Raw genomic sequence first — 27702 nt, forward strand, 5'->3', positions numbered from 1 at the left:
AGTAAGGTCCTTGAATGGCGACCACGTACCGTAAGACGTGTTGGTAGACACCGTTGGACCGACAATCTGGTTAAGATCGCCGAAATTGGACGGATGAGGGTAGCGCAGGACCGATCATCGTGGAGATATTTGGGGGAGGCCTTTGTCCAGCCGGAAGGCTGAAATGATGATGATGACACTAGTTTGCGCTCTGGGGCGCAAAAAAATGGACAGATAGAGTAGCGACAAAGAACGAGCAAGGAGTCAGTTCTTTTCTAATTAGGTGATCAGGTCTGACCCAAGTAAGTCTCTACTTTGATTTATATAATATGGGTAGGAACAAGCGCCCGTTACCAAACTCAAGTAGATTTCGTTAACCTGGTTATCTGACAGTCGAAATACGATTTATTCTCAATTTAATAGCTATCTTTCGTTTGTAGAACTTGTATGAAAATTAACTATTTTCATGGCGAGCTTCTTGTTGCAAGGAAAGAGAATTATTTTCCTATTTCTGATGAGATGAGAACCCCTTCTGGGACACATTGTAGGTACTTACAGTTAATACACTAACATTGGTTTATTCTAATACTGATCGTTACTTTATTTACATTGTACATTAAGTATTTGAGATCATAATTATTACATAATGCCAACTATTAAACTTGTTCCATACGCATTTATGCTATTTCTAATCGCTTTCATGAAACTTTACGTACGTATATATTTAGTAGTATTTAAGCAAATGATACTTTGTGTAAAATCTATTCTATAGGAATAAATAAATAATTTTTTGATAAATCTTTAAAAACTCATATTTTTAAACATTTTTAGTACTAACAGGGATCCAAAGTTGCAAACACTATGATCATAGAGCGACTGAGCTCATCAACAAGTGATCTTATTAGCAGATAAATCTATCCCATTTAAATCCCTGATTTTCATGCTTTTGCTGCGTCTACTATTATTGTCACTACTACCGGTTTCACTTTTGAACAATCAGTGCGATCGCAGTCATGCTGATTCTCCATGTCATAAGTGTGATATCTAAATCTGGATAACTGATCTCACCGACCCTCATGAAAGACCCCCATTGGTCTGAAATTAGTCGATATCGCCACCGAATTAAGGTGAGGTGAGTGAAGCCATTTCAAATATTTGTCAAAATAACTCGCAAATTGTCGACAGAATTTGATCAGGTCAGATCCACTTTTTCTCTGAAACTTGGAAAATGATCATAACGAATAAATTGTAACTTCTCCGTCTCACATATAACCAGCTTAAATATAAATATTGTTTTAAATATCACTTTCTTTAAACTTCAGCACAGTTTTGGCACTAGGTCTTCCTTAAATAGGTCTCAGTCCCATAATATTCACTTTATGCGCATGTAACGCATGGCATAACACGGAATATGTCAGCCCATCATGCCTCCAGATATATTTCCATGCACTCGCATATGCCTATTCAGATTGCCAGATTGGGAAAACCTGAAAAAAATTAAGATTCTTAGAAAATTTGAGAAGCAGGTACCTACACTCGCCACGCGTGACTTTGAGCGGGATAGCTTCGTCTAGAACCAAACAACCCAAGCGGGCAGGCATCGACTTAAGCCCTATCAATAGGTAGCACATACAAATAACAGCATTTTATTAAGATTAAAGGTATAAGCTTTGCATAAGAGGTTTATTAAATTAAATCTTTATTAATTTACTTTATGCTTTTCAGTTTTTGAAGACTTTTTTAATGTAGTTTTTTTTATTATTATAGACTCTCTAACACATATCGGTACGCCCTTGTGTTATTATAGATAAGTATAAATAACCATTTGATTTAAAAGTCGGTCATTCAGTGAAAACTTTTCGATAATACCTAACTTACGTTTTCTGCTGAAGTAACTTTCCTGAGAAATGAGTAATTAGTACCTAATCTCCATCTAACGCCACCAAAAACATGAATATGAATGATGTGAAGATGGGCGAGAAGAAAATTTCCTGATTGTTCACATCGCTGCAGCTGACAAAACAACTGAGATTTTTTGAAGATTTTAGATAGGTGTTGAAAGTTAGTGTTCTAGAAGAGAATTGTATACTTTTTAAAATATCACGGACATCTACAGTAGGTTTATGAACAATTAAAAACAAATATATATTTTCTAAGTATGATGATCATGTTTCACTTTGGGTGCCAATTATATCTACGGTTTCCAGTAATTTAAAATTTTCGTACCCTTGTTGGTGCCGTACCTCTGGTCCATTGGTTAGGGCCTAAGGGTAAGGTAATTGAAGTCTTTCTTGTGGGCAAGCCACGTCTCCTAATTTAAGTTTGTTCTGTTAGGAGTAAGAGTTAGGAGATCCGTAGGAGAACCCAAACTCACTGACATAGCCGAAATAATTGCGAAACAGTAGTGGCAGTTGGCAGGGCACTTAGCTCGACGGACAGATGGCCGGTGGGGCAGAAAAGTCCTCGAATGGCGATTACGTACCGGAAGACGCATTTGGAACTGGTGTAATCACTGTTGGTAGGTCCCCCACAAGATGGACCGACGATCTGGTTGAGATCGTCGGAATACGTTAGATGAGGGCATCGCAGGACCAATGATCATGCAGATCTTTGAGGGAGGCTTTTGTCGAGCAGTTGGCGTGTTCCGGCTGATGATGATATCAGTAGTATGCCCCATTATAAATATAATATGTATTGCATTTTGTGAATCCTCCAATCCTCAAAATAAAGTTAAAATCGATTGGAGTAACCTGCTACATTTCATTTGTGCAAATCACGGGAAAATTATAAACAATACCTGAGCAAACAAAGTTTGCATTGGTAGGGCTTCTCCCCCGAGTGTATCCGCAGATGTTTTGTTAACGTTGAGCTGTCCGAGAAAGCCTTCTTACACGATCTACACCTGTTGATAAATATAATTATAGGTACATGATTATGATGATTATATAATAAGTTTTTCTTTAAACTTATCTTTTCTTACAGTAATAACTTTTAAAACTGATTTTGAATTATGTTGACTTTATTAAGGAGATTTTGACGTTGTTTCAAACGTCATCATACTTTGTCAAAATATCTGGAAATTCAATAATCCTGTAATAACGGTTAACATCCGGTTAAAAATGCGCGGCGCTACAATGGTGACTTGAACACAAGGGGAGACACTTAACCGTTTTCATAAAAATAATCCAAAAATTAAAAAAAAAAATTTAATCACCCTACGTGGGCGTTACTCACCTGCGCGTTCTGAACGGCCACGGCTCGGCGTGGGGAAAGTAGGTGTCAGTGATTATTCCACTTGATCCGAAACGATATTATGGCAAATTGATTTATCTAAGTGAATTGTGTATTATTTTAATTACTATTACATGGTTTACCCTTGCATTCCTTTAATGTCACCATTGTAAGTAGGTACGTTGTAGTAGTAGCTGTAGAGTAAAAATAGTCACGTAAATGTTAGGGGTAATTGTAAAATTGTAGGGACATTTTTTCGTATTATAATATAAGAGTGGGTAAACGAGCACGATACGATGGACATAGCACAACCCTATTCTTGAAGGTCTCTGAGTATCGGTTCAGGAAAACTGCATCCGATAGTTCATTCCACAAAATGGCTGCGCGAGGCAAGAAGTTCTTCTTAAAGCATGTGGTTGTGGAGTGCAAGAGGTCAATATGGTACGCGTGAACTTTAGCATTTTGATGCGATATCCGGTGGTGGAATTCAGCCATCCGGAACAACTCACATAGATAAATTACATCTCTACGCATCGCCAACAAATCAAGCCCATCGGAGGTGACTTAATCGTCGATAATTTGAGCCACTCTTCGTTGTATGCTGTGAAATGGAAGAAGCTGGTAATGGGTGAGGCTCCCAGCCAGAGGGCGAATTTTCGCTTTATATACCTACATAAAACTGGCTAAAAAACCTAGGTAAAAGCTGGCGGTGAATTGAAGTATTGACTCCCCATAATGAATACACTAAGCTTTGTAGAGGGCATTTTGGCCTTCTCTTCCAAGTTATCACGAAACTAAACGTCGCTCAATATATCGATGCCTAGTATGCCGATACAATCTGTGGCAGTTAGAGGGGATACGTAAAAGGGAATCAATTTTACCGGACCCATTCAGAGACTTTGCATAGCATAGTGTCGATTTCTGATATAAGTTTGTTTTGGTTTTCGTCGACGCTATCCCGAGAGATGTTGGCACCTGCATAGCAATGAATACCGCTTACTACAAGTATTTCATTGATATGCAGAAGAAACAGTGCAGGACATAGCATGCAACCTTGCGGGATACCAGCGTCCATTTATATCAGAACTGGGAAAGCTTTGAAAAGTATTATCGAGAGATGAGTGAACGCAACCTCAGAATACTTGTAATATTAAATAAGTAACATTAAAAACGTCTCTACAGTGTTGTTTCCTGGTTGCTCCGATTTGATATCTCGAACAGGTTGTTTTATAATGTCATGTCTAATATGTGACACACACAAACTACCATATTAAATCACCGCTAACTATTCTGATACGATCTGACTATTCTGATATGATTTAGGATTTGGAATTAAAAAATTTGTGTTTTAAATTCTGATATTGGATAACTCTTACAGCAGAAATACAAAAGTAATAAGTATTAACTTTTGTTTAAATTATTCAGTTTTCGCTAATGTCAAAATTGGGTCATGTCAAACGTGAAAGCAAAAGAGATGACACATCGTACCTTTGTCGAAGATCCGGTAACTTTATAGTGTTGAAGCCACGGAACAGAAAAAACTAGTGGAAGTGGCATGTGGGCGTTACCCTGTCGCCAATATTGTGTACAAATGTACCTACTCGAGGCTCAAGTGAGACCAGTCATTTAATGTCAATTGAAGCATAATTATCTTTTAAAAAAATACAAATATGCCTTATATTGTGCCATTTTTTACTGTAGAAATCATAGCCGCAACAAAAATATGTCCAACGAAGAGATTTCCAATCATCGGTAATCATAATTTTCCGATTTTAATACAATTAATATTTTATATGTGTTGTGCAAAATATTCAAACAAAAATGAACCATAAAATTAAGACGTATGGTTCATTTACCTTTATGTTTAATCGATGTAACTTATGTTAGAATAATTAATGTAAACAATAAAAATATCTTGCTACTCAACAAGTGCATGCATGTACATATCGATATAATTTTATCGAAATAAATTTTATCTTTATAGATTGTATTCAAGTATTGCTCTTTTCCATGAAAATGTTATAATATGGTTGTGTTATTTGTGTACAAGAGAGATTACGATTAATTCAAAATAATAGTTTTAATTGTCTCTTGGGTAAAACTAATTATTATTTAACAAATAATATGTGTAAAATTCCAGTTAAACTAAATAAGCGTTAATTTTTAAATTTAGACAAACAATATTTTTTACATAACTTTTAATATTTGGCATATATTGTGGTTCCACCGATAAGGTTCAGTAAAGGTGAAGAGAAAGAAAAACCTGATAACATCAGGGAGTACAGAAAATACGTCACAGCATTGTAAAAAAATACATCGAATACCAGAAATTCTGGGAATGTTTGCCATCATTGTAGCATATGTACATCATAATGTAAAATATCATATATCATAAAACTAACAAGATTATTTATACTTCATCAGTACTTATAGCTTCCCTTTTTATTAATCATTCCTTACTGCTTGTTTTGGAAATTTTCTTTCCGCATGCGCATTACGTATGGAAGCAGTCCGGTTTATAAAATCTCATGTCTTACTTACTTTCTTCCTGGGTTTATATAGAATAACGATGAATACTTATAAAAAAAAACTATGTTTTATGTGTGTATTGCTTCCCAGGTAAATATAATATTGATATTGATAGAGCTAAAAATTGTCTTTCCATTTAAATAAAACTATGCCGAAGAAAATATATAGGTCTATAATTAATTTAGCTTACGAAGTACTTTATCGGTAATACACTTTATCAACCCAATGATACATCATTTCTAGTTTTCACTAACTTATCGATATGTTTATTCATTTTCGTACAACACTAGGTATTTTGACAGAAGTCAAATCTATGGTTACAGAGTTCCTATCACTTCAAGTTTTTATATGTTATTTTTGCAATTTAAGAAAAAGTTCTGATGTTTTCATAGTCACTTTAGGAATATGAGATTAGCGTAATTGTATTAAGTTCAAAATTGATGTAAGTCTTTTCATGATTGTGAATTTAGACCTATCATACAGCAGAAACAAGTGTGTCCATTACATATTTAACAGATAAATGTGTGGGTTTGGCGACATCGGTTCCCATAGTAAAATGACATGATGCCACTTCTACTAGTTTTTTCTGTTCTGTGGTTGAAGCAAAGTTTCGATAAATGTGTGGACTTACTGGTAGGGCCTCTCTCCGGAGTGAGTCCTCATGTGGGTTGTGACGCTGGAGCTCTGGCTGAACCTTCGATCGCAGATCGGGCACCTGGTAGAATTAAAATTTTCGATTAATGTGAAACACACATTGAATACATGCTGATCATTCTGAAGTGAAAACTTGCTAGGCGCGTTGAGCATTTTATTTTAAGGGCTTAGGTGTTTTTATTGAGACTGACAGTCCAGCTTGACTAAAAGGTCTACATACCTAACTTCGGAAGCCCTCGTTCGGGTGAAGTCCGCTCGAGTCAGCAGTCAGAGCAATTTAAGAGTGGGAGGCTCCTTTGCACAAGATGCCGGCTAGATTTTGGGTAGCACAACGGCGCTATTTCTGCCGTGAAGCAGTAATGTATAAACATTATTGTGCTTCAGTCAGAAGGGCGCCGTAGCTAGGGAAATTACTGGGCAAATGAGAATTAAAAACTTATGTCTCAAGGTGACGAGCGCAATTGTAATGCCACTTAGAGTGTCCTGAAGAATCCTGAGCGGCACTGCATTGTAATGGTCAGGGCGTATCAATTGCCACCAGTTGAACGTCCTGCTCGTCTCATCCCTTATTGTCATAAAAACATAGACCAAAGCAATAATAATAATTATAACAAATTAATATAATTTGCAAATGCTTTTAATTTATGACTACAGAATAAAAAAAATGATTTTGTGTATTGTTAGCACGGCCTTGTTAACGTTTTCACCTCCTTCCTTTTCGCATTAGGTATGTGAAATAAGCAGGTACAGACCGTTTTTTTAATCTTCAAGGAAACGAGGACGGCCTCACTACCAGCTCTGCACGAAAATATTATCTCGACCAACAACTACAAACCAAGCTGAGCCTAATCCCATTTTATTATATTGAAAGGTAATTATTTTTTCTGGAAAAGCAGGTACTAAAGATCGTTGGTACGGGTCACCTGGTATTAAGTGATCACCGCCGCCCACAATCTCTTGCAACACGAGAGGATCGACGAGAGAAGGTGTACGCGCTTTTTTTGAAGGATAGCTAGGCTGATCCGTTGACCGTAATAGCTGCCAGCATTTGGGTTTCTAAACTATAAAACTTGAAGTAAAATTTTCGTTTTTTTTTAAGGAAAATAAGGGACGAGATGAGCAGGACGTTCAGCTGATGGTAATTGATACGTCCTGCCCATTACAACGCAGTGCCGCTCAGGATTCTTGAAGATCCCAAAAATTCTGAGTACAACTGCGCTCGTCACCTTGAGACATAAGATGTTAAGTCTCAATTGCCCAGTAATTTCACTAGCTACGGCGCCCTTCAGACCAAAACACAGTAATGGTTACACATTACTGCTTCACGGCAGAAATAGACGCCGTTGTGGTACCCATAATCTAGCCGGCATCCTGTGCAAAGGAGCCCTCCACAGGTAAAAATTGGCGTAGGAATTATACCAAATTGGGCACAATAATCTAATTGACATCTCAGCCCATCTTTTAGCGTGCTGGCTGCTGGGTACATAACAAATGGAAGCAGGCAGGTTGTTTCATACCGAAAAGGCTTCTGCCCCGTGTGTGTCCTGACATGAGCGGTCAGGTTGGCAGCTTGCGAGAAGCTCTTGTTGCAGTCTGGACATCGGTAGGGCCGCTCGCCGGAGTGCGTGCGGAGGTGAGTCTTCAAAGTACTGGGTCTTGCGTAAGTTTTGCCGCAAATTCTGCACAGGTTTGGCTTAGTGTCGTCGTCCTCCGAGCAACCGCTAAGGGCACCCACCTGATATAAAGCGTCACACGGTATTACCATACAGAATGTCGGTGTCATACAGGCCCACAAGATATTGTATCTTTATATAAATACATACTTTTAAATACCTTCGCACGACACGCCACAAGTTAGGATGTCATCCTCACCATCTGGATGTGTGGCGATCCTCCACAGTGCGGTTTACAAGGAGCTTTCTTCCACGTACTACAAAGCTGTGGAATGAACTTCCTTGTGCGGTGTTTCCGGGACGATACGACATGGGTACCTTCAAAAAAAGCGCGTACACCTTCCTTAAAGGCCTGCAACGCTCCTGTGATTCCTCTGGTGTTGCAAGAGAGTGTGGGCAGCGGTGATCACTTAACAACAGGTGACCCGTACGCTCGTTTGTCCTCCTAATCCATAAAAAAAAACCTACTAAACATTATAAATTCTATAGAGTTGTGTAGATAATTATTTCTTTTGTTTTCTTTTTGTGAATCATTAATTGAATTTACTCCAAGTAGCCATAATTTAGAACACTATTTAATTTCAATTAATATTTTATAAATACTTTTTCTATTTACTTATCATTGTATACCTCAAAGTTTTACATAGTAAGATGTACACAGCGTCTACAATTTTATTACCTAGTATTTTATGTATTTTCTTTATGTACCTACAATTCATTGCTTTTCTTACTAAATTAACTGCACTACGCATTAGGTCATTTATCACCACTTTCCATCACGTGATACTCTTGCCCATTTGCCCCTCTTATATAAAAATAAAATTAAGGTTGCCACTCAAACCATACTGTCATTGTTATGGGCAGATAATAACTATACCACTTAACATAATATAGGCCACTCCGTTCCATAGTCACTTAATACAATAAATTTGTACAAAGCTTAGTCTAAGAATGCTCAATTAGATTAGATATGAAGCAATATTCATGGTCTATGCTGCAATCATTCTTTAGTATTTAAACAATAATCTGATAGAATATCAAATCAAATCAAAATCAAATCAAATCAAAATCAAAATCAAAATCAAAATCAAATCAAATCAAAATCAGTTTATTCACGTAGGTCACGGAAATGACACTTATGAATGTCAAAAAAAAATATTATTCTTATTGAATCTACCGCTACTTCGTAAATGGTTGAGCTAACGAGAAGAAGTAGCAAGAAACTCATTGCCACTCTTTTATATCAAGATTTACAGATCATTTCAATTACATTATAATATGTAAAATCTAAAATGATGCAAAAACACACAATAAGAAATGTTGTTTTATATTTACCTACATATTTCTTGTAGATTTCTTGGAGATGTATCTCTACATATTTCTTGCAACTCAACAAAAGACAGTATTCCATACCCGTGCCCCGGGGGTTATAAAGTTGACTGCAGCTACGGAAGCTATCGGAAAAACAAAACGAGCTATTTCTCAACGCGCAGTTCACGCTCAGCGCAGAAAAAATAACGATCCTAAAAAATCTGCAATAGCCGAACACTTGCTTAAAGCCGGTACCAACCTATGGATCGAGCTGCACAACCCACGAGTTATTTCTGCTGAGCGCCAATACATCCCACGGCTTGTTAGAGAAGATGTAGAAATTAAATAGCATCCTAACAATTTTAATAGGGAGGATGGTTTTAGGCTAGCGCAAACATGGAATCTCTCTCTACAGTACAAATGCAACTTAATTATCCGAAAGTATGGACGTCGTCGGTAGTGTGTGTCGTGAATTAGAGAATCAAAGACCAAAACGAACTATGCGCCAAGTGGACAGATTGATGTCCTATTAGTGTCAAGTGTTTCTCGCCGCCTGCGCAGTCCCGTCGTGACTACGATTCATGCAATTGGATCGAAATATCGTCATGAAATCAATAAAATATATATCGTGAGTAACCGTCATAATAATTACAATTCTAGCAACTCGTTCCAACAATGCGTGCACTAAAATGTTTTAGGACGAAGTTGTCCATTCCAAATAAACATCAACTTACTTGGACTTTCCCTCCACTAACACAAGTAGTATACCCATAATCTTGATGCATCTGCCCCTGGTTCACAATATATCCATTCCCCATCTGCTCCTTAGGTACTTCTGCGTACATTTTGGACGGCGACTTCTTTAGAACTGGTCCCATGGTCTTTTGGGCTGAAAAAGGCTTCTGCTGGAACAGGTAATTGGGGTTTGTCTTCTGTGGGTTCTGTAGCTGGATCGGCTTGAAGGTCGAGGAGGCTGTTATCAGTGGGTCAGATTGGTTTGGAGGTCTGAAGTCCGCTGTGAAGGAATAAGTGGCCGAGGGGTAGGATGTTGGTATCACGTTCTGAGTTGGAGGGTACACCACGTTCACAGATGGTGTGGCTGCGTTCTGGTTCCATTGCACCTGGGGTATAATAATAAATTAATGATATAAATGTGTGATCGTACTAACATTCGCACATTAGAAGCTATACTTGTAGCGAACAATAAAGATATCATAGTCATCGGTCCTCGATAAATCTACGAAGTTTGAACGAAATCTGGCCATTTAAAGTGGGTCGAAATCGCGCCCAAATGAGTTGCTTACAAACAAATATACATACAGCTGAAGCTAATAAAAAGTGTTATAAGTACTCGCCTTATCGCGACAACGTTGACGCAGCGATAGAAGTTAATATTATTTCGAAAACTAACCTCTGTAATAATCTGATTCCTTGGTTACCATAATTACCAGCTGTTATGTATTAATACCACTTCAAACTACGTGTTTGAAACTGTAGTAGGTACATTTACACCAGCGGCTAGCGCATTACGTGTCAAGTACAGATAGATTTTCTTTGCCTCAGCTTATAAATTAAATATTTCTTCGAACTTAAAAACTCACTTTTCATAATGATATGTTGCAACGTTACTAATAATAAAAATATAAAATTCACTTATAGAACGATCAGGCGATGAAGCGGTGTATTGTGGCCCGCGTTTGACGTGGGACCCGTAGCAATTGCTACTCTTGCTACGCGGCTAATCCGGCACTGAGTACAAACACACTCTTCTTTTAACAATTCTATGTTTTAAGCCGCTGGAGTTAGTTTTCATTTTTATCTACACCCATGCTTTAAATCCTCTATTAAAGATTCTGAAACAGTTAGCTTATTGCCAACATTAAAACACCCAATGTTCTAGTAACCATTACATCATCCAAACGAGTGTTGTAATGTTGTACTGAATTTCATAACAACACTCCTATGTTTTTTTTCGATCCCTTCATGCGCAAAGAGTTTCAACAGACAGCCACATTCTTATTGTTCGATGCGTGGTATCTGTATGAATTTCAAAAAAAGAACATTTTCGTTTACGCGCGTTACACACTACCAGAACATTGCGCGCCGTAAAAAAAAGTAGGTTATTCGAATCCCCGCCATTTTTCTTCGATATTTTTATTGTTTTGTTTACAAAAAATGAGCATAATTGATGATGATAATTATTGCACTATACAAAATGTAAATTACGACTAAAATAAATAATTGTTTCATTAATACTTAGTTTATTTGTATATAATCAGTAATGGATGATATTAGGTTACTACTAGGACTGGTGTTTTAATGTTAGCAGTAAGCTAACTTTTCCAGAATCTTTTAGAGTATTCATATTCTGGGTGTAGGTAAAGTCTTGTATGCAACTGTTGATAATTAGGTATTAAAACACTCATGTGACACTATTATCATATAAATATATGATAAATCCACATTCGTCTTATAATACCCCTTATTACACAACAGTTGCATAAATAACTAAAAATCACCTGTAAGTTGTTTACCTGGGAACACAGCTGGTCGGGGGGACAGCCGTGCATCGTCATGTTCATGGAGACGTTGACACTCATGGTTGGGAAGAGTGGCGCCCCGCCGTAGTGCTCGTAGTACGGGTAGCCACCGGAGCCGTTCACCATCATCTGTCATCATCATCATCTCTCTTATGATTACTGATTGTACAATTCATTTCTTTTTTAACCGACTTCAAAAAAGGAGGAGGTTCTCAAAACTTTTGACTGGGTGAACCGATTTTGATAATTCTTTTTTTATTTGAAGGCCGGTGCTTCCCGTGTGGTGTCAGCCAAGGTATGTTTGTAACTACATACATAGTTATAAGTGAGTTGTGCTTGAGTCGCACGCGCGACGTTAGGAGACCGGGGCCGAGGCGGGAGGACACCGATTCCAAAAATAACAATAATCGTAAATAGAATAAGATTAATTAGGTAATTAGATTGTATAAAAATACGCTTTTTAGCGCATATTAAATCTATTGTTTTGGAATAGTGTTTTTGAAGTCGCTTGTTTTTTTGTTATTTTTTTTTTATTAATTTGAGCGAAGCTAAACGGAGCTCCCATCGGGTGACTCCAATTGATTTCTGTGTTAATATGTTTCTCGGCTATTTCCGGACCGTTTTTAATAATTTTTGAACTGATAGAATGCTTTCAAAATTTTCTAGGTTGTGTCGAGACAGAATTTTGAATTTCGACTTGATTCAATTATTATAATTATAAACAAACATGATTTACAAATTAAACTAAATTAGCACGCGCTATTTATATTTATTTGAAAATTGAGCCGATTGATCAAATCTTGTTGTTAATTTTGTTATTAAGTTACGAGCGACTGCGGCGTCCTAGTTCTGCTGGCCATATATGTAGTGCGCGCAGTCAGTAACTCTATCAGTACTCTTGTCTTGGTGTGCCTTGCCTTACCCAGGTAATATTGTTCAGTAGAAACAGATGTGGGAAGACTGTTTAACAACTTAGCCTTTCGTATAATGAATCTACCACATCATTCTAACATATTAAAAATATTTGTTATACCTATTATGAAGCTGGAGGTAATTCTTGATTTAAATAAAAAATAAACTACGTTTAAAAATACCGACTTCAAAAACTGAAAAGTATCAAATAACAAAAATCTTAATTTAATACACCTCTTATGCAAACCTTTACCTTTAATATTAATAAAATACTATTATTTATATGTGCTACCTATTGATAGGTTTTAAGTCAGTGCCAAGCCCTAAACAAAATAAAACTTAATATTATAAACAGCTTCCTTACTGTATTTATTTAGGTCGTCTGGCCACGCGTGTCTGTCCGCTTGTGTTGTTTTTTCTACCTTGTGGTACCTTTATTACATTTGGCTTGGCACCGACTTCAAAGCTATCAATATGTAACACATTCAAATAATAGTATTTTATTAATATTAAAGGCAAAGGTTTGCATAAGAGGTGCATTAAATTAAATTTTAAGTTATTTGATACTTTTCAGGTTTTGGAGTCGGTTTTTTTAAACGTAGCTTATTTTATTTTTTACATTTTAGTGTTAGTTTATAATACTATATAATCAACTTGAATGAAAACTCCAAAAAAAGCCGTACACAGAAAACAATTATGTCATCCAGATAGACGAAAATTTTCATATAAATATTCATAAAATGAAAACTACTGGGCCAAACCATGTAAAATATTTATGGGACCAAATGGCATCTATTTCGCATCAAACAAAAGAAGAATAACGTAAATCATAAATCTCAGAGTAATCGGTGTACATATATAAAAAAAATACCGATCGAGTTTATAACCTCCTCCTTTTGGAAGTCGGTTAAAGAGTGGCAAATAGTGTTTTATCACTTTTTATCGTCAAGGCTTAACGTTTGGTTGTAACGAAGTGTTGGTAAATGAGAAAATGTATAACACTAGCTGATGCCCGCGACCTCGTCCTCGTAGATAAAGAGTTTTAAAAATAATATGCAAGCTTGGAATTGAAGATTGTCTTATAACCAGTGGGAGGCTCCTTTGCACCGGATGCCGGCTAGATTATGGGTACCACAACGGCGCCTATTTCTGCCGTGAAGCAGTAATGTGTAAGCATTACTGTGTTTCGGTCTGAAGGGCGCCGTAGCTAGTGAAATTACTGGGCAAATGAGACTTAACATCTTAGTCTCAAGGTGACGAGCGCCGCTCAGAATTTTTGAGTTTTTCAGGAATCCTGAGCGGCACTGCATTGTAATGGGCAGGCGTATCAATTACCATAAGCTGAACGTCCTGCTCGTCTCGTCCCTTATTATCATTAAAAAAAAAATCCTATTCATGTTGCGGTTCCCGTTTTCGCTCCCGTTCCCACCATATTATATGAATCTTATTTTGAGGAAGATTGTTATGGCAAACTAAACCTTCTATTGGTATAGTAATAGCTTATTTACATAAATTACAGTTTTTCACAAATCCCGCGGGAACATGGTTTTTTCCGGAATAAAAATGTAGCCTATATCCTTTCCCAAGCTCTAGTATATCGCTGTACCAAATTTCATCAAAATCAGTTCAATCCGGCGTAAAAGCGTAACAAACAGACGTACATTCACATTTATAATATTAGTAGGGATTGACATTCGTGTCATTTTTGTAGATACCTAACTAATTGCTTCGATGTATTTAAATCATCGCCTCAACGAGTTTTTCGACCCGCGCTGCTTTCAAACAGCAAAAAGTAAACAATAAAAGTAAATTACAATTCGGCAAGTGTATTGAATCCCGAAGCCTCCGAACCGCCATTGAGAGCAGTTATCAATAGAGGGAAACCTGAGAGCGACTTGGATTAATATTTGATTAATCTTCCCCTCGCATTCATCCCTCTGCTCGGAGGGGGCGTTACCTGAGGGTGTCCGCCCTCGGCGCAGTCGTGGACCACGGCGTGCTTGAGGGAGAGTAGGACGTCAGCTGCGTCACCGCCCCTCTCGCGGCACTCCGCCCCGGCGCTCCTGCGGGAGAGAGCAGGGATGCTGTGAGCCCAGATCGATAATACGAGATCAAACACAGTATATTACTTACAAAATAGCTTCACAGATAGACATAATAATATTTAAATCTATATATATATAAAAGAGAATGTATGTTATATATATGTTTGTATGTTCCCTAATAACTCCTAAACTATTCGACCGATCTCAATTAAATCTTTTGTAATAGATTCTTTGACGCTCAAGCAATATACAGGGTGTCCCAAAGTTATGGGACATGATGGGAAAGTACCTTAAATATAGAAGATAGGCTATTTTACTGAAAGAAGACTTTATGTTATTTTTAAAAGTTAGTAAATTGAAATTCAAATTCAAATAGTTTATTTCTCAAAATAGGATAACTGCATCACTTTTTCAAGTCAAGTAATTCTGCATTCAAAGATTTTCTTAAAAATTACTTGCCTCGTCTGGGAATCGAACCGACTTAAATGTAAAAAAAAACACCCCTACTCTTATGATGCCAATCGAAAGAATGGCCAAAAACTAATAACTCTTCTTAAGTAACACCCTTGGGACAGGACATTATACAGGATAATTTATATGGAAAAACAACGTTTGCCAAGCTAGCTAGTATATAATATAAATATATTCGGAATATTAACATAATATAGCCGAATTGTTAGTGACCCTGATTGCTAAGCTAGAGGTCCCGGGTTCGAATCTCAGTAGGTGCAATCCTTTATATGATAAATATGGATGTTCGTTTCCGAGTCAAGGATTGTTTATATGTATTTATGTATGTTTTTAAGTAAGTATATTGTATTAAATATATCGTTGTCTTGTACCCATAGTACAGGCTATGCCTAGTTTAAGGCAAGACAATTTAGATGTAGTTCCTGAAAAACGTTGCAAGGCACAAACATCACATTTTAAGGAATTTCTGTAAAGTTTAATAAATATTAGTGTATTCCATGCATGTGGGTTTGGCTACTAAGTCATTATGTCATTTAAAGAGTGACAGTAGGGCTGCCATTTTTTGTCAGTCCGTTAATATGAATCACGTGACGAATTTTGTGTTCTTAAATCTTAACTCAATTTCGACATGATTGTGGTTTGGAACGTTTTTCTGGAATTTTGTCCATTTGTGTAAAAGTGTGACAATATTATTATTATATTACGAGATCAAACACAGAATTATTTACGAAATAGCTTCACAGATAGACTAATAATAATGATATTTGAATATATTATATAGTAATATATTAATAATCTAATATATAAAATTCTTGTGTCATGGTGTTAAACTTTGAACTCCTCCGAAACGGCTTGACCGATTCTCATGAAATTTTGAGTGCATATTGGGTAGGTCTGAGAATCCGCCAACATCTATTTTTCATCCCCCTAAATGTTAAAGGTGGTCCACACGATTTTTTTTTGACATGTTTTTTTAATTTGTTTGATTATGAGTCAGCATTAAAAAAATACATACAAATTCAAATTTTCACCCATCTACGACCAAGAGTTACTTTTGTATCGCGATTTTAGTATCGGCAATACAACGTTTGCTGGGTCAGCTAGTCTAATATATAAAATTCTCATGTCGCGGTGTTTGTAGTTAAACTCCTTCGAAACGGCTTGACCGATTCTCATGAAATTTTGAGTGCATATTGGGTAGGTCCGAGAATCGGACAACATCTATTTTTCATCCCCCTAAAGGTTTTTTTTAATTTATTTGATTATGTATGTATGGACACAACTATAACTGAGTGGACTCCAGTTTTGGAAGACCACTGCGACATTAAGTTTTGCTTTTGTTTATTTGCCATAATAACTATTTTTAAAGTGAAACTTTTATTACATCGTCTCAAACTTTTTCGCCTGAGTGTTGCATGTCGCGTGACGGTCGGGCGGCGCATATACTTCGCAGCAGCTGACCGTGTAGTGTATAGACTATTACTTATTTGTGCCAGTGCTAAACGCTATTTTGTTTGTATTTTAGTTAAATGTCTATAATGTGGAAAAAAAAATTCACTTTTACCTTTCGGTTTCATAAATACCCACAATTTTTTCATATTTTAAAAGTTGATAAAAGTGCCGACAGTAATCAAACCATATTATTCATACCTCTATATTTATCTTTATCCCATTAAAATTGGAGATTCCATTCAAAAGATATAACGAATTTAAAAATGTCAATGTAAAGAAAAGAATGCAATAATAAAATAATTCCTAAGTGAAATAAAACTTTTATATTAACAAAACATAACTCTATAGTCCGACTTATTATACTTTCCACTTACACGAGATCGGTATCAACGCGAGGGAAACAGCGGCGCATTATTAGTATCTATTAAGGCGACACTAAATACTAGCGACCTTGAGCGATATGAATTCACGCCTGCCGGCCCGCCATATATCTAACAAAGCCAATATTTTCAAAATTATTCCATGGAAAACAGTCTATATGCTTACAATCCTCGTTATTCACTACTAATCTGAATAAATGAACCTACACAAAAAATACCAGCTATAAGAATAACTTTTCTGAGAGAAGTACCAAAAAAAACGTCACGCCATGCCAAAAAACTTGTTTAACTTCAAAGAAAAGTGGTAGTTCAAAAAATCTCGGCAGTGTTAACTATAACCAACAGCAAGCATTAGCAACCTACAAATAGGACTTAAGGATATGTGTAACAGGATTAAGTAGTGTTCATAGCTCGAAATACTATACTTTCACCACAAAACTTGTCTAAAAACACCATGTTTGCGTGTTTTCTGCTTACTCTTCGCCTTAATAATGAATGAAATAAAACTAAGCTAACAATATTTATCTGACTTTAAAATATACCTATCTTATACTTAATAAGGAGCTTTATAAAATTAAATAGTTAATAGATAAAGCAAATAGTTGTAGCGACCGGGCTTTTTGTGCCGGGTGGGGTTCATGCTAAATGGGTTTTATTTGCTCCTCCCCAGGATATTACACAATACCTCAAAACAGAACCGACCAAGGCATTGTAAATTTTTTAAACAAAAATCAAGATCAAATAGTTATAATAATATGTTCATCCCATCTTAGATATTTGTCTATGATAGTCCCCAGATATTTAATTTGATGAACATGTTCAAGTTTTATGCAACCGCATTGGTCTAAAGATGGGCAATAATGCACTTTAACTGAAAAGTTTTTATTTGGTTCTGATATGACACTTGCAGAGAATGTTAAAAATTTAGATTTTTTTAAAATTCAAGATAATAAGGTTTTTTCGAGCCATAGAGTGACATTTTTAAGTCCTAATTTTTAATTACTAGCGAGTTCTTGGACAGCATCCCAAGTTCTAGCGAAGAGTTCTAGTGAAGAGCAGAACTGTGTCATCGGCATATGATATTATTTTACAATTTGGAAAATTCAGGGAGCAAAGTTCGTTACTATAAATTAAAAATAAGGTTGGATCTAAAATACTGCCTTGAGGTACGCCAATTTCTACTTGTTTCATGTTACTGTACTTATTATGTATTTTAACAGTTTGCTTCCAGTTTTTAAGATAACTGTGAAAGAAAAGAAATGCATTGTCTCAAATTCGTAGACGTTCAAGTTTTTATAACAGTATTTTTACAGAAACAGTGTCAAATGCGCGAGTTAAATCCAAAACAATAAAGTCACTTAGTGCATGACTGCGTCAAAAGTTGAAATCTTACGTTGAAAACCAAATTGGTTTCATGAAATAATTTTATTTGAGTTTAAGTACTCAACTAACCGGATATTTACTAAACGTTCTTATATTTTTGATAGTATAGGTAAGATGGCTATCGGTCTATAATTGCTGACTACGTCTATCACCTCGTAAATTGGTCGAATTATAGCATGCTTAAATATATCCAGGAAGACGCCAGCATCCAAGCAAAGGTTAAAAATATCTTTAATGAGTTTTCCCGATATATTATCGGACCCTTTCGCACCCTCCGCCTAATGTAATGCCTATACTTGTGAAATATTCAATTATTGAGTTAAGTGCCTCCGCGTGATGTGGTGACGTTGTTAAGATTTCTATAGGTTGTATTTTCTCCTTTTCTAAGCAACTAAATTTGCAACAATGAGCAATAAAATATGCAACAAAAATGAACTTGTTTATTTAACTTGATTATTACAATTACTACCCCAGCAAACTTTTGGGCTATAAAAAATAGATGTTGGCCGACAAAAAATTTCTTACAATTCGGTCCAGCCGTTTCGGAGGAGTTTGGTTACAAACACTGTGACACGTAACACACACATAATTTTATATATTAGATTAATTTTAATTACATAATTTATAAATGGATGATTCATTAAATTATTACTGATTAGTAACATTCTCAATGTTAAGCTTCCACAAATATAATTCCCAAAATAAATATGCTACAGCTGTAGTCTTTAGATTCACACAGTCAAAGTCAAAGTCAAAATATCTTTATTCGTTGAGATCATATTTGATCATTTTGAATCGTCAATTTAAGGTTTCTTATAATAATAAGAGCTGCATAATGTAACTTGTAAAAATAATACATATACTTATACTGTTGAAAATTATAATATATATTTTGTTTTATTAAGACAGAGTTAGAGCATGTTCATTCCCAAGCATTTTTATCATCTAAGTAATCCGTTATTTTATAGTAAGCTTTTTTATAAAGTTTCCCTTTAATTGAATTTTTAAATTTGTTTATTGTCAGATTAAGCATATCACTTGGGAGTTTGTTATAAAAGCGTATACATTGCCCTTTAAATGATTTATCAACTTTATGGAGCCTGGTAGTAGTAACAGCAAGCTTATCTTTATTCCTAGTATTAAACTTATGACTATCGCTATTTTTCTTAAACAAGTTAATATTCCTGTGCACATACATCAGATTTTCATAAATATATTGACAAGTGACGGTCATTATACTTATCTCTTTAAATTTTTCACGGAGTGATTCTTTGGGACCCATATTGTAAATTGCACGTACAGCCCTATTCTGCAGCACAAAGATGATGTTAATATCTGCAGCACTTCCCCACAGCAGTATACCATAAGACATAATGCTGTGAAAGTAGCTGAAATAGACTAGTCTAGCTGTGGCTACATCTGTATAGAGACGGATCTTTTTGACTGCGTATGCTGCAGAACTGAGCTTCTTCGACAATGTACTAATATGAGGGCCCCACTGAAGCTTATTATCGAGGGTTATACCTAGAAATACAGTGGTGTCCACGAGAGCTAATTCTTCGTTTTTAATAAAAATATTAGCTTTTACTTGTTTCACATTTGGTAGTATAAATCTAATACACTTTGTTTTATTCTCATTAAGTAGAAGATTATTAATATAAAACCACATTACTACCTTCGAGATTGCATTGTTTACATCGTCGAAAACGTTTTGTTGTCGCTTAAGTTTAAATAAAAGTGACGTGTCATCTGCAAACAACACAACCTCATGATCGTCCCTCACAAAATGCGGTAGATCATTTATGTATACTAAGAATAAAAATGGTCCAAGTATTGAGCCTTGTGGCACACCTAAATTAGCTGCTGATCCTGGGGAACGCTTTCCATTCACGTCGACTCTTTGGACTCTATCACTCAAATAGGAAGAGAGAAAATCTAAAGCAACATCCCTAATACCATAGTGGTGTAGTTTCCTGATCAATGTGTCATGGTGTACACAGTCAAATGCCCTGGACAAATCACAGAAAACGCCCAGAGCATCGTGCGATTCTTCCCAAGCATCAAAAATGTGTGATATCAACTCGACACCAGCGTCAATGGTTGAACTACCCCTAGTAAAACCAAACTGTTTACAATGCAAAAAATTATGCGAATTAAAGTGCCTTAACAATTGATTAAAATTATTTTTTCAAAAATTTTACTAAATGTTGGTAAGACAGAGATAGGTCTAAAATTACCAGGGTCAGAACAACTACCTGATTTGAAAAGTGGAGTTATTTTACTGTGTTTCATTAAATCAGGGAACACACCACATCACAGAAAATTAATGCAAGTTCGGGTGCAATCATATCAATTATTGGTTTTACAACGGTAAAAGAAATGCCCCAGAGGTCTATTGATTTCTTAACATTAATAAGTTTAAAAGCACTAATGATATCATCACTATTAATATAGTTATATTTGAATTGAGATTTGCACTCCGACACGTTTTGTTTTAATAGAGATTCTGCTATTAGGGGAGCTATTAAACTTATATTTCCTCTCACAGGACGATCATTTACTGTGTTTCATTAAATCAGGGAACACACCACATCACAGAAAATTAATGCAAGTTCGGGTGCAATCATATCAATTATTGGTTTTACAACGGTAAAAGAAATGCCCCAGAGGTCTATTGATTTCTTAACATTAATAAGTTTAAAAGCACTAATGATATCATCACTATTAATATAGTTATATTTGAATTGAGATTTGCACTCCGACACGTTTTGTTTTAATAGAGATTCTGCTATTAGGGGAGCTATTAAACTTATATTTCCTCTCACAGGACGATCTGTGAGAGGAAATATAAGTTTAATTGATTAATCACAATTAAATTAACAAATTACCCAAGGTTGTCACTTTTAAGATAAGTCCCCAAGACTGCCCTCATGACCGACCGACCTCTGAGTGTCTTGCGCCAGTCTTCTCAGGTAGAAGGCATACTTTTTCGAATAGGTGGTAGTATTTTACTTTCAATGAGTGATATCATATCCTATTTTGAATAAAAATATTTGAATTTGAAACAAAGTCGCCATCACATCCTTCTTTCTATCTGAACAAAATAAGAAGCAGTATTTCAAAATTAAATTCATTTATTCAAAAAGGATACCGGAATCACTTACTGCGCATACAATTTCCCTCCTAATTATTATCATTTCGAAAACATATTAACCATTAGGCCTTCTTCACACGGTTGCATTCAGCTACTGATTAGTTCTCTAAGTAGAATATAGCTCTGATCCATGTCATAATTATAACTCAAACACGGGCCCAACGTCTGTGGGCTGCCGACTAATTTGTTGCAGTACAAGTGAACTTCATCCCGCTACAACAATTTGATGTGCGACAGTTTACCGACAGCCGAGCTATTTCGGACCTCATCATCATCAACATCAGCCGGAAGACGTCCACTGCTGGACAAAGGCCTGCCCCAAAGATTTCCACAACGATCGGTCCTGCGCTGCCTTGATCTAAGTATTCCGACGATCATGACCAGCCCGTCAGTCCATCTTGTGGCGGGCCTACCAACACTGCGTCTTCGAGGACTTTACTACCCCAACGGCCATCTATCCGACGAACTATGTGCCTATTTCGGGTCTCGTGGTAAATCAAATACCTGCATTATAGCGATGTGTGGGGCCTTATAGCCTAAGCACATGGTCAGATTTGGTACGGCCGGACCATCGGACGGTCCGGTGGGCGTGGACATTATGCGCCCTGCACCGATTGGCCCGGCGTCGTACTCCGTACGGTCCGGACTGAATAATTTCGCACAAATTGCTTTATTTATCAGCATAAAGTTAAGTGGTTAATTACAATATCATACATTGCGCTATCGTATACAATAATGAAAATTTATATTATATAAAAAATTTAATATTATAGAACTATTACAATTATTTTATATCAAAAAGTTTATCTCTCAGAAAAATCAACTTTTATCCATAAGCCAGTCTCTTAAACTGATACGATCGGTTTATGGTAGCTAAAGTATGAAAGAAAATAATAAAATAAAAACAAAATAGCAAGTAACATAGAAATACAAGTATAACTATCGCTTTAGGGAGAGTCTTCGCTAATGACAAAGCTTAAAAACCAAATAATTAAACAGTAAAAATATTGTAACGATCTGAAAATCGATCCCTCGATCTCGTGGTGTTTCTGGTTTTCAATCACAATGATTCAACCACTGCTCCAATGACCGTATGATCATTATACTGAAATAGCTGAACTGTAATTATTAGCTAGAAGTATAAATCTTTCATCCATAATTTCAACGACTGTCTTATGATATTTCGATCAGGACATGTGTCCTGACGCGAGTTTAACATTTTATACACAAAGTGCTCAACGCCGCGTAGGTACGTACTTGTATCCCGAGCAGGGTGAGAAGGGGAACAGCGAAGGCAGTGGGTCGAGCTCCAGCGGCGGCAGCGAGAAGGATCCCATGTCGGGCTCCGCCCAGCCGTCGGCCGCGTCGCCCAGAGCCGCCTCGCAGGGCGGGATGCCCTCGCCTAGGTTCAGGTCCTCGCCATCGGGGCAGCAGTTGCCCGGTTCCTGCTACAATTAACACGTTACGTTACTCTAGAATATAAGCTAATAGTAGGTACAGTGGGTCGTCCTCGGACCTAAAATATAATCGAGGAAAGATTTTCTATGTGAGGAGATTCCTAAATTATTTTCTACACCTACACCTCAGACCCATATCTACTTACAGATATACCTTTAAACTGGCTGTATTGGTATCCATTTATGATTAAATATTACAATAATAATTATCATTTATAAGACTAATAATATATGTTACAGAATGTTTTGTGCAATTACCCTCAGCTGAACGTCCTGCTCGTCTCGACCCTTTTTTAGATAAAAAAAACTACTGACTAGATCTCGTTTGCATGGTAATAATATTAAAAACCTCAATATCATTAGTATGGGGGGGGGGGAACCCCCAAAATTAATTGTTTTTTTTTCTATTTTGTATGAAAATCTTAATGCGGTTATAGTATAGCTCTTATAGTTTCGGAAAAAAGTGGCTGTGACATACGGACGGACAGACAGACAGACATGACGAATCTATAACGTTCCGGTTTTTTGCCATTTGGCCACGGAACCCTAAAAACTAAGGTGCCAAGAATGGTTGGCTGTTTACGACCTGTCAATCAAAATCGCTTACGGCTGTTCCCAATATTCAGTCTATCTCTTACTTCAGATAAAAATCGTAACTATCGTTGACTTTTCTATCCCAATAAACTTATCGACGGTAACTCACCTTATCCGTACATGCTGTCTGTCAATGGGACGACGTATAGCTTACCAGCGATAGAAGTTTGTATGGAAATTTCAATTACTGTGTCCCAATATAAGGCGTTAGGAATGACTTATCGGGTATATTGGGACAGCTTCAGAATATTGACAGCTAATTACTGACAGAAGAAGGTAGTAATATATCTCCATATGTAGATAGTATATTGGGAACGGCCGTTACAGTACCAATGAATATTTATCTTGCTGTATCTCCGTCAGAGTTATTTTTCTATCTTGCATGCTTGGTCGTTTATAGCACAGTCATTTTACCAGTGGGAGGCTCCTTTACACAGGATGCCGGCTAGATTATGGGTATCACAACTACGTCTATTTCTGTCGTGAAGCAGTAATGTGTAGGCATTATTGTGTTTCAAAATTACTGAGCAAATGCGACATAACATCTTATGTCTCAAGGTGACGAGCGCAGTTGTAGTGCCGCTCAGAGTTTTTGGGTTTTTCAAGAATCCTGAGCAGCACTGCATTTTAATAGGCAGTGCATATTAATGACCATCAGCTGAACGCCTTGCTCGTCTCGTCCCTCATTTTCATAAAAAAAAACAATTTTGTGTATGTATTTAAGCTTATATATTGTAGTTGTGGGACCATAGAAATCCAAATAAGAAAATAAGTAAATGTAAATGAAATATGACCGGGTCAACTGGGCTGTTTTTTCGTATAAATTAATTTTGATTACCGCTGGCCCACTGGAGACTAGTGAAATTAATAATTAATAAATAGTAGTTTAAAAAAAAAAACTACAAAAACACGCTTTTTATAGAAAACCATCTAGAAAATAGGAAATAAATTTAGAATTAACACAAATTCCTCCCTTATAGACGATGAAAATTATATAAATAATTAACAAAAATATTATTTTGCATATTGAAAAAGGAATAATTTTATCAAATTAATGTATTGTAATCGATCCTCGATAAATCTATGAAGTTTGTTCAAAATCTGGCCGTTTTAAGTGGGTCAAAATCGCGCCCAAATGAGTCGGTTACAAATAAATATCAACAGGTGAAGCTAATAAAAAGTATGTTAAAAGAATAAAATATATTAATTATAAATCTGCGGTAATTCAAAATACTAATAGTGAACCGGAGTTATTTGGATGATGTTCAAAAAAGTGTAACAATGTTTGTTACAACTACTGAGTTGTGCTGGTCACAGTGAGACATTTTTTTTATTATTTATTTTAAATTTAATAAGTACACTTTTAACTTATTGATATATCTTGCCAAACTTTAACAGTTTGTTGGCAAGTTAATGCGCTTAAACAAACATTTAATTATGTGTACATACTTAATCACTACTTACTTTAAACTAAAGTATTAGGACTTAAAACTCAACATTATTAGAATTATTACTATTAGACAAAAGAAAAGCATGGCATGTTGAGTAACATTGAACAACAGTTAGTGAAAGTTATTCAATGATAATAAGATATGATATCGCACTAGCACAGTAATTTCACCAGCTAAGGCGCCGAAGCCGAAAGACAGTAACGCTTGCACGTTACAGGTTCACAGCACAGCAGTTCCCGAGCCAGCCGACATCCTGTAGCTAGCATCCTACCTCCTATCCTACCAGTGGGAGGCTCCTTCCGGCACAGGATGCCGGCTAGTTTATGGGTACCACAACGGCGACTATTTCTGCCGTGAAGCAGTAATGTGTAAACATTACTGTGTTTCGGTCTGAAGGGTGCCGTAGCTAGTGAAATTACTGGGCAAATGAGACTTAACATCTTATGTCTCAAGGTGACGAGCGCAATTGTAGTGCCGCTCAGAGTTTTTGCGTTTTTCAAGAATCCTGAACGGCACTGTATTGTAATGGGCAGGGCGTATCAATTACCATCAGCTGAACGTCCTGCTCGTGTCGTCCCTTATTATCATAAAAATACCTGCTACAGATGAAGTCCACAATAACAGAACATAACAGTCGACCTTATTATAACTGAATCAATCCAAAATTTATTTAATATCGTTATAGAACGAATTCTTCATATTTTAAAATTACTTTAAATTTATTTATTCATGCTATAGTTTATTTTATTTATTTTCAAGTATTTCAAACAGCGTCAAAAGTTACTTATAGTTAAAAGGCTCTATTTCTTATGACTTTGCCCGTGTGGCTAAATCTCTTAACAAGCCTGGTGACCCTGGTAAGAAGACAGGGCTTAAAGTTATGAAAATATTGTAAAGTTTTCTTTGTTTGATATGTGAACAAATTTTCAAGTAAATTCGACGTCTTGTTTTGGCAAAAATTACGTTCAAATATTCCGTTACTTACATGTGAAATGTCTTCTGTTCGGCTAATTTAAATCAGCATGCAAAAAGTTAACTTAAAATTTAAAAAATCCTTAACACTAAGTATAATTTTTTTTGTCGATTAACGATTTAAACAGGAGTCCACTAAATCGTTTCTGTGGTAAGTTTTTTATTTCTAGATAATGAAAAAAAGGATAATTTAACACTGAATCTTTATCTTTTTTACATTTATAAATAGATTTAATTAATTTTAATCCATATTTTTGCTGCTACGAAATAGCAGGTATGAATTCTTTATGAAATGCCTTTTGATGGGCTTAAATTTTCCGAACATTTACCATGTAATGTGTAATGTGTATTTTTTTACACCATCGGAAATTAAAGATTTCATCGTATAGAAAGCACACAAACTTTTTGAAAAAAGCTGATATTTTGACGGGTGAATTTTCGATTGAAAATAAGGGTTCTTTTCCGTTATTTGAGTCAAAATAAATATTTCAATTCAAATAAATTACAGTGTATTTGGGAGATAAAAAGGTAACTTTTTATAATATTTCGTGAAAAAAGTTTTTTTTTGTAAAAGATAAAAATAAAAAAAAACAACAACTTGGTTTTATGAATTTTTCACATAAACTTTGAGGTTATATGAAAAAAGTGTGAAAACAAAAGTTGTAGATCTTTTTATTACCTACAACTTTGCCATTTAACTTTTTGCCATAGGACTTGTAGTTTTGGAATCGAGATAAATTGTTTTTTACCCTAAAACACCCCCCTTTTCCACTTCTCACGATCTCAGATCGCCCGTATTTTATTTTTCCTTTCATTTTTGTCATTTTCCAATGGGTTTCATCCTACTATTTTTTTTTGGTTTCAAAAATTTTCGACCCTGGTCTAAAATGATTATTTTGTTTTACAAATTTACACGCTTAAATATATATTGGGCAAAGCAATCTCAAATTGAGTGGCTGTCTCTGACGACATCAGGAATCCAGTGTTCAAGCGCTGGATCTCTGTTCACATGGACAAGAACAAAAATGACTGCACAAAATAGTTTTAGTTACTTTAATTTTATTTTTAACTTGGCACTCCTTTACAGTGTCTAAAATTTTTGTAATTTAGAGAGTAACTTGGAACAGAGTGGCTCAAGAAAGACACCAATGGAAACGTTTGGAGGAGGCCTTTGCCGATTGGCAAACAGATCCACAAAAAATTTAAAAAAAATACAAATACTAGAATAAGTTATTTTGTTTCTAATGTTTTATGTTTTCTTTAGAGTATTGTTAGTAAAGATCTGAATAAGGCTATATTATTATGAGTCTTATTATGCGTGAATTAAATGCCTTTTATTTTTATTTATTTTTAGACACGTATAAGCGAAGCTAGTATAAAAATAAATGGATAGTTACCTGGCAGCAGTCGCTCGGCAGATCCTGTAGCTGACAGGAGCAAGGCTGCAACGGGTCGCAGCACAGGGAGTGGCAACACTCCCCGAACTGTGGGTTGTTGGGCACGTAGCACTCCAT

At 36.0% G+C, this 27702-nt stretch overlaps 1 protein-coding gene across 1 annotated transcript; it reads right to left on the minus strand.

Annotated features, from left to right (window-relative positions):
* Window positions 1-945: 945 nt before the first annotated feature.
* Window positions 946-27702, minus strand: LOC126977271 (protein glass). Its single transcript, XM_050826024.1, has 10 exons — window positions 27586-27702; window positions 22972-23162; window positions 15352-15354; window positions 14787-14892; window positions 11912-12046; window positions 10112-10498; window positions 7911-8128; window positions 6371-6454; window positions 2777-2881; window positions 946-1466 (listed from the first exon to the last, which is right to left on the minus strand). Exons 1-10 carry the CDS (start codon window positions 27700-27702, stop codon window positions 1394-1396), a joined length of 1419 nt encoding a protein of 472 aa, XP_050681981.1. The 3' UTR covers window positions 946-1393.

This window comes from Leptidea sinapis, chromosome 44 (assembly GCF_905404315.1).
Source record: "Leptidea sinapis chromosome 44, ilLepSina1.1, whole genome shotgun sequence".
Lineage (NCBI taxonomy): Eukaryota > Metazoa > Arthropoda > Insecta > Lepidoptera > Pieridae > Leptidea > Leptidea sinapis.